General features: G+C 47.3%; 1 protein-coding gene across 1 annotated transcript; it reads left to right on the plus strand.

Annotated features, from left to right (window-relative positions):
* The first annotated feature begins 5,954 nt into the window (after positions 1 to 5,954).
* LOC123063717 (E3 ubiquitin-protein ligase XB3) lies at positions 5,955 to 8,021 on the plus strand. The gene is made up of 2 exons (XM_044487618.1): positions 5,955 to 6,362; positions 6,478 to 8,021. The coding sequence occupies exons 1-2, from the start codon at positions 6,048 to 6,050 to the stop codon at positions 7,549 to 7,551; spliced, it is 1,389 nt and encodes a 462-aa protein (XP_044343553.1). The 5' UTR covers positions 5,955 to 6,047; the 3' UTR covers positions 7,552 to 8,021.
* The last annotated feature ends 993 nt before the right edge of the window (positions 8,022 to 9,014 follow it).

Consider the following 9,014-nt stretch of genomic DNA (forward strand, 5'->3'; position numbering starts at 1 on the left):
AAACAAAACAGTGGCATCTGTGATGCCTAGATTTTCTAATACCCCTTGCTGGAAAGCTCTATTGAAAGTTAAATCTCTATATATGGCTGGTAGAAGGATCAGTATTAAATCCGGGAATTTGGCTAGTGTTTGGAAATATTCTATCAAGGGTTCACTCCCATTCCAGGAGCAATTCCCCATTCTTTTTGATGTGTGCAATAAACAAGACTGCACAATTGACAAGTTCAAGTTTTTGAATGTTCAGACCTCCTTCAGACGTAGACTCAATCCTGAGATGATGGGGTAGAGGGATAAAATGAGTAGAGTCATCTCCGAGATCCAATTGTGCGAGGGGGCGATCAGGAGTTCTGGGGTTTTAATGGCAGCGGCAAATACTCCACCAAATCCATGTACAAATTGCTTGAAAATCCTCTGAGTGGTTGCCATTATAGATGGATTTGGAAAGCGAAAGTCCCTCTTAAAATCAAAAAAATTATGTGGCAGTTGCCCAGGATGTTGTGCTCACTAGGCAGGTGATGAAGAAAAAAGAAGTGGCCAGGGAATCCCTGTTGCTCGTTTTGCAATGAATTAGAAACTTCACAACATTTGTTTTTCACTTGCCCTATTGCTAGGGTGGTGTGGCGCTGTGTGGGGATAGTTCTGGGCATAGATAGATGTCCCAGCAACCAATGGCAATATTATGCTTGGTGCTACTCTTTTCTCCCTGCTGGAACAAAGTTCTATATTGTTGGTCTTACTGTGGCTTGTTGGTCCATTTGGCTGGCCCGAAACCGAGCTACATTTGAAAAGAAGCAAATCAAAACTCCATTTGAGATTGTTTTTTCTATATGCTCGTTTCTCTTATATTGGACAGGGCTACAGCAAGAAGAAGATGGCAAGGAGCTTCGCGCGGGGGCTGAGATGCTCAGGTCAAACACGATGCAGATGATGAAGATGTGCGCAGCAATCAGGCGTCCGATTGCAGGAGAATAGCTTCGAGATATCCGTCTGAAGCTGATGGCGTTTTGGTCTACGCCTGCCTGATCATGATTGTGTTTTGGGTCCATGTTGTCTTTAGATATCTTATCAAACTGTTCCCGTAGGCAGACTTATATTGGTGTTGTTAGGTTTTCGCCCTATAACACTCGTCTCGATGTCGGGCATAGTGCAGTGGGTTTTCTAGCAATGCCCCAAGTCGCTTTACCTCTTTCCTCTCTCTCTCTGAAATGTTCTCTGAAACTGATGTATTTCCTTTCATTTGCAATGGAAAGGTGTTCAGCCCGGTTCGGAAAAAAAAACTCATGTATATTGCTTGACAAAAAAGCTCATCTGTATTTCCAGTTAGTGTGAAGCTTCTGATGTAGATGTGACGTGTCACCAAGACATTGATCGAGCTTCTTAATTATAATTACGTAATGCTCTAAAATCTGGCACCCGAGTAAGAAACTTTGACTTAATTTCCATGCTTCATACTCGTACTAGTATATTGCTTTTTAAGATAATTTTGCTTATGTGGCACATATTTCCATGCTTCATACTCGTACTAGTATACTCGTACTAGTATATGAGTAGCTAGTTACTGTAACATCACACATACCAAGACAATATGAGTCTATAGGCTAATAAATGAACCATAACATGACAACACACATATGTTACTACCCACTGTGGAGGTAGTAACATAGTCTAGAAAAATGTGTTGTTACTAGTCTTAGACAAGAGGAGAGAGATCGACCAAAAGGGTTGCCAGACTTATACACTCACTAAATGAAGTGCATTTGGTTAGCACACGCATGAATGGTTAACGTAAAAGGTGATGGAATTGTTTACAAGGGGAGCCGCGTGCGTGCACCGTCGACGGTAGGTGTTACCGTCGAATGTTCCGTCAACTAATTTGCCGCGCGCGGCGCATAATTTAAACCATCCAGCGGCGCATGCATGCGCCGACACGGCTTTGAGGTTGATACTACTTAATTATATTTTGCTCACTCACGCGCTTAACAATAGGTGGATGGAGGAAAGATCTCTAGAAACGAACTTTTTGGCTTTCAATAACGTTGGAAAAAGTGCTAGGCGTAAGTGAAGTGTCTGGCCATCACCTAGCGCCTAAACAAAACTTAAGAACAGTGAGTGTTGCTTAGGCTACTTCCAATGCATTGGTGTTTAAATGAGATGTTAAGCACATTAAAAACTTTAATAACTAAAGCCCCAATGCATAGGTGCTTGATTTGTTGGTGCTAAGCATCCTTCATTTAATGATTTTGTAACTAAAGTTCTTCATGCATTTATGGGATTTTTCCATTTAAATGTTTTGTCTAGATTCTCGCGCTTGGCATTGTTTCTTTCTGGGGTCCTCATATTCATCTCTCTTCTCTTAATTACCTTGTCACATCAGATTTTTTGCCTACATGGCAGCCTTAACACTTGTATAAGATGAAGCATTGGGAGGGGCCTTATGTAGAAGTGCAATTTTCGCTATGAGAGGTGTGTTTTGAGTATTATATGTTCATAGACATGAATTTTGTAATATGGCTCATTTAATATTGTATGATTACTCATTGAAATGGGCATTTTCTTACTTGCACGGCCTATACTACTGCGGTATTGCCTATGCATTAGGTGAGGCGTTTGGAGCCTAAGAACCTCCGAAACGTCACCTTTTTCAACAGAGGTTTTGAAGCGGGCACTTTTGGGTAAAAAAACAAAAATATCGCGGCATTCTTGTTCATTACAAAAAGCTTTTATATAGTAATAGAAATGAGTCGAGAACGCTCAAGACTGAGCAGCCAAAAATGTAAGTTACTCTCCTACATGGATTTCCGGCCAAATCTGTGTATATATGTGGTTGAAAATTCAAAATCGTTTAATGGAAATTTCAGTTCTCAACTGAGATTCATAGGAATCGGCCTCGAGTATACCTGGCCATGGGAAACCCGGCCTGACCGGCCCAACCCGACCCAGACCTAGGTTGTCTGCTACAGGCTTTATTAGGCCTAGCCCGACCCCAGCCCGGCCCGACTTATGGCTAGGTATTGCCTGGAGTAGATAGATTACAGATGGAGCTGGTGCGATCGATCTTCTCACACTCACCCTCGAATCATAGGTTGTCACATCCAGAAGTGCTCTTCAATCCATCAGTCACGGAAAAAAGGGCAAAAAATACATAATTGAACTGTGGATGAAATGAATTCATTTCGTTCATATTTGTGAATTTTTTCCAAGAGCAGTTCACATCGTGAATTCATTTCGTCCCCAGGTCAAATATGTATTTTTTTTTTGCCGAAAAGAGGCAAAAGAGGACAAGAAGGATCCGGTTGTAGGTCAAAACCACGCTGTCTCGTCCTCCAACCAGGTTCATACTTGCACATGAACACATGCATTTGGGACTACTTTGATCGAGCCGGTGGTCTATGGCTGGTACACATGCTTGCCATGTTGACTCCGGACCAAGGTGTTTGCTACACAGTACTTGCTGCCGGAGTTTTGCTCCATGTCACGTTAAATATTAAGGCTAAAAGCAAGTAGTGGTGATTGTATTTATCAAAGAGGCCAAAGTAGGCCGGCCAGTTGAACAGATAATTTCCTACTAGTCCGTGTAAGAAAACTAATTCCCATTAGTCCGCGGATCTTGTGTAACATAAGCAATGTCCTGAAATGGAAAGAGAAATCATGCCCGGATCACACCGTGAACCGTTACAGCCCCGTGTTGGATGACTTTTACGGTCCGAATGGTTGCCCGAGGTTTTGCAGGTCAGCCTTGAAGATGCCCTGACATAAGTAGTACTCACTCCGTCTAGAAAATCTTGTCGCTTAAATAGATGTATGTAGCATCAAGTTAATGCTAGATACATTCATTTAAGGGACAAGTTTAAAACAAGCTTTTTCGGGAGTGAGTACTTGAAATGACACAAGAAAGAGCTGAAGTAAAGATGGCCAAATTAAAGGACAAAAGAACATATACGATGGAAGCAAGCAACGGTGTTCAGGTGCCTTTTCTCGTGGTTTCTTGAAAAAAGACACTTTTTGAGCGAAAAGTGTGTTTTGGTTGGAGAAAGGAGAGGTGCATGCATGACTGCATGTGGGTCCCAGTCATGGGTATGGCCCTTCTTCCGGGCACACTTCCGGGCATTGGTTGGTTCGGCTTGTGGCCTCGTCTGAAACGGTCGCCGACATGTAGTCAACATCATGCTGCGAGTAGTTCATAAATCCATCGTCGTTTACATCCTTGTAAAAAATGTTTTATGGCTATTTTTTTTGCAGAAATGATGCAGATCTATTATTAAAGTTCAGTAGGAGTACAAAGTTTATCAAGTAGAATAAAAAATATACCAAGATTCCAAGACCACTGAACGACTACTACTGCCGCCAAAACAAGCTGCCGACGCGCCGATGTTGCCGTTTCCTTACTGGAGCCGGCTTGACCTTATCGATGACAGCCGGAAAGTGTTTGCGATGGTGCTCCTAAGGACCAGTGCCCTGGAGTCGCAGTTGTCACCGTTAAACCCTTGAATAGATCTGAAGCACCTGACACCAAATCTCGCCACATGACGAGAAATCCTAACTTCACCGCCCCAAGAGGATGGCAGGAATCCATCCTGGAGCTCTGTTGATTACGTCCAGATGGATGAACTTGAGGAGGATCGGAGTTTGAAAGTCTTGAAGAAAAATCGCCACCATCCGCTCGAGCAAGGCAGCTGCAAGGACTAGAAACCCTAACCTAAACTGCTGACTGGAGCGGAGACATCAAGATTTCCCTCCCCACCACCGGTAGCTGGAGTGGCAGCTAGAGGGGAGGCGAATTCATGGGCTCGCCGGCGAAGCCTAGAGGAGAGAGATTGCCTTATGAACCAAGGGACAGTAGGGATTTTTTTTTGGTGAAGAGGCTTCATGGTTATTTAACAAGACAAACATCACAAACGTTTTGCAAATTATCTACTGGGCGGCTGGATGGATTCGTATGTGGTCATTACTGCACCATGCGGAAGAGAGAGGACATTTTACCTTTGGGTGAAACCAGTGGAAGACAGTAGTCCCGGCTACGTTCAACCAGTTTGGATGGTGCCAACAATAAGATTGCTGTTTAGGCATTGTATCATATTTTTTCCTTGTTGTGGCGATTTACTTTTTCCCTGTTGCGTCTGTTTGGGCACTTGAGATGAGACTCAGTTTGGATAATACGTTTGCTTGAATAAATGGTTGTGTGCATCGTTTGTGCAGATACCGGGGGTATTCTTCCATTCCGAAGAACAAAAAGAAGAAGAAAAAGAAATGGTTATTTTCATTGGTACAAATGGAATAATTCCCAAAGTAACATAATTCCCTTTATCCATATATCTAGGGCCTAATGTATTTTTCGATGCAAATTTTGACCACATGTCAGAGCAATAGTATATGACGTGCAAGTTAGACAAAGCATACAATCAAATTTTTTATGTCAAAGAAGCTTCCAATAATATAATTTTCACAATATACATCTCATATATTATTAATCTTATCAATAGTGAAATACAGTTTCGAAAAATGCATTAGGCCCTATATATGGATGGAGGAATTTTAAAAAAAAAGTGTCTTTTTTCATTGATGGTGGCAAGACAAAAAATTAAAGTTAGTGGGAATCGACTACTATTCATGTACACATAGGAGTAGGAATTACACAATCAAGGTTGTTATTTTGTTTCCAATCATAAGTACTCCATATTTACACGTTTAGTTCCTTAAAAAGAATGACACTAGTTCAGGAACCACTACCATTGAAAAGGCGATAAAATGGGAGAAATTGACGGAAAGTAAGCTGTCCATGTCATCATCATCAACAAAAACAAAACCAAACTGTAGAAAAGGCAAAGAAAAAAATATCAAGGGAGAAAAGAAAGGAAAATGGCGTCCAAGTGGGAGGGTGTGGAAGTCAGGGCAGAAAGATCCAACCGGAGCTCGTGCTCTGAGGAATAAAAAGGCCGCGCACACTCTGAATTTTCCCTCCTCTTCTCCCCCCACTCCGTTCCGTACCACCCACCGCACCGGCACCCCCACCCACCTCTGACCTCGCCGGGGCCGGTCGGCCGGAGGAGATGGGGCACGGGCTCAGCTGCAGCCGCGATGGCGACGAGCACGACTTCTTCAGCGCCGCGCAGGCCGGCGACGTAGACGCGCTCGACGGCCTCCTCGCCGCCGACCCGGCGCTCGCCCGCCGCGCCACCATCTACGACCGCCTCACCGCGCTCCACGTCGCCGCCGCCAACGGCTGCCTCCCGGCCGTCGACATGCTCCTCGCCCGCGGCGTGCGCCCGGACGTGGTAGACCGCCGCAAGCGCACCCCGCTCATGCTCGCCGCCACCCACGGCCACATCGACTGCGCGCTCGCCCTCCTCCGCGCCGGCGCCAATGTCAGTGCCACCTCCGAAACCGAACTCTTTCTCCACCATACGTCCGTCGTCGTCTACCTCGCGACGACTTCCATGGTTTCCAATTAACTGACCCTGATTAAATTTCGATTTCCAGATTTTGATGTTCGACTCGGTGAACGCGCGGACGTGCCTGCACCACGCGGCCTACTACGGCCACGTCGACTGCCTGCGGGCCATCCTCGCCGCGGCCCGCACCACGCCGGTGGCCGACTCGTGGGGCTTCGTGCGCTTCGTCAACGTCCGGGACGAGCACGGCGCCACGCCGCTGCACGTGGCGGCCAGGCAGGGCCGGCCGGAGTGCGTGCACCTGCTGCTCGAGAGAGGCGCCATCGTCTCCGCCCCCACGGGCTCCTACGGCTTCCCCGGGAGCACGGCGCTGCACCTGGCGGCGCGCGGCGGCAGCCTGGAGTGCGTCCGGGAGCTGCTGGCGTGGGGCGCCGACCGCGTGCACCGGGACTCGGCGGGCCGGATCGCCTACTCGGTGGCGATGAAGCGCGGCCACGGTGCGTGCGCGGCGCTGCTGAACCCATCGGCCGCGGAGCCCATGGTGTGGCCGTCGCCGCTCAAGTTCATCGGCGAGCTGCGGGCGGACGCGAGGGCGCTCCTGGAGGCGGCCCTCGCCGAGGCCAACCGGGAGCGGGAGAAGAAGATCCTCAAGGGCACCAAGTACTCGGACTCTTCCTCGCCGGCGCTCTCCGGCGCCGGCGCCGGCGACGACGACGACGAGGTCGACGACCAGGAGGACGAGGAGGTGTGCAGCATCTGCTTCGAGCAGGCGTGCAGCATCCAGGTGGAGGACTGCGGGCACCGGATGTGCGCCGCCTGCACGCTCGCGCTCTGCTGCCACAGCAAGCCCAACCCGGCCACGCTGACTCTCCAGCCGCCGGCCTGCCCCTTCTGCCGCAGCTGCATCTCCCGCCTCGTCGTCGCCGACTCCAAGGCCAAGGCCGTCGCGGTCGCGGGCGCCGGCGACGAGGCCGACGAGAAGCCGGCGTCGCCCCGACTGAGCCGGAGGCGCTCGCGCAGGTCCCGCGAGGGGAGCAGCAGCTTCAAGGGCCTCTCGTCGGCCATGGGGTCGCTGTCCAGCAAGATCGGCCGCGGCTCCGGTAGGCTGGCCGGCGACGGCGACGGCGCGTTCCTGGACAAGCTGGAGCACGACCTCCCTTGAGGCCTTGACGACAGCAGAAACAGAGCTGAACAGAGCAGAGCAGCCAGAACTGCCGCCATTATTTTTGAAGAACCAGATGATCGATCAGGAAGAAGATCAAACGGGTGATCATCCATGGAATCAGATCAAGGTTACATCACATCACATATATACATATGATTACTGGAGTAAAGGTAATTTATACTTGCAGATTAGGAGATTGAATTTGTACTAGTAATTCTTGCAGCACTGGCCAATTGGTTGCCATTATTTTGGCCTGCCATGCTTGGTCGTTCCATTCATCTTGTTACAGGGCAATGTGCCAAGTGGTTTGTGCCTTCCTTGGGTGTGTGTGTTTTGGGTCTCCATTCTTGACCATGATGAATGCATCATGTGCAACTATGTATGTGTCTGTCATGTGTGTAGAGAGAGCAAGAGTCATTTGTAACAAATGAACCATTTGTTAAAGAAAAGGTATCATGTTGACGAGAGAGAGGTGAGATGGATCTGGAATTTGTCTCATGTTTGTGGATAGTTTTGCTCACCAGACTTTACTTGATGCACCTAATAACATGACTAAACATGATGACACTTGCATATTTTGCATTGCTGAATATGGTTGCTAAATGGTACCATATGATTCAGTTCAACAATGTTCTTTATGTGAACTGTGCACCTTTAATCACCAGGCTTAGGCTTAGGTGTACAGTGTACTGCTTCTATTATTAGCCTGATTTTCCTGATCTGGCAGAACCTTGGGTGGCCCTGTGTGATATGAGAGAATTATTAGCAGTATTGGACCACCATTAAGAAGAAGAAGGAGAAGAAGATCCCAGTTCTTGGGGCTGGTACCTACCAATCCCCATACAAAACTAAGTTTGAATTCAAATTCAAATTTCCAGGAGATGCTTGACAATTTTTCTAAAACTAAATGACCGAAGCACGGTCAATACATCAACCACATCTCGGCATGCACGCGGTCGTAGTATGGCCTGCAGAAAATTTTCAAATGTGACAATGACCAAAGGAAGCCAGGGAGGGGAAAGCCACCGGACGGACACCCAAGTTGTGTATGTTTGACCAATTATGCATTTAATTGGAGAAGAAAACATTTGGAGCGTGCATTTCCACATCACAATGTTGATGGCATCATCTTGGCAAGATGCCATGGAGTGACCAAGTAGGTATCTCCTCTATGACGAGAGCGGCTAGATATTTATAACACCTATCATTGAGCTATGAACATGAGCATGAGCATCGTTGAATTGATCTATGATAAGTGTGCCTTTTTCTCGGGTGCGGTCTCCACCTGCATACTTCTAATTAGCAGTTAGCTATGACTGTAGTTACTAGGCTGCCAGGGAGAAGAAGAGCAGCAGCCGCTGAAACTGGACTTTTCGAACAATTCCGGCATTTCGCTAGAATTTTTCGGTTTGGTTCCAACATGAATCTTGTGGAGAAGAAACTCATGTTCCTAATGACGA

Source organism: Triticum aestivum, chromosome 3A (genome assembly GCF_018294505.1).
Source record: "Triticum aestivum cultivar Chinese Spring chromosome 3A, IWGSC CS RefSeq v2.1, whole genome shotgun sequence".
In the NCBI taxonomy this organism is placed as follows: Eukaryota; Viridiplantae; Streptophyta; class Magnoliopsida; order Poales; family Poaceae; genus Triticum; species Triticum aestivum.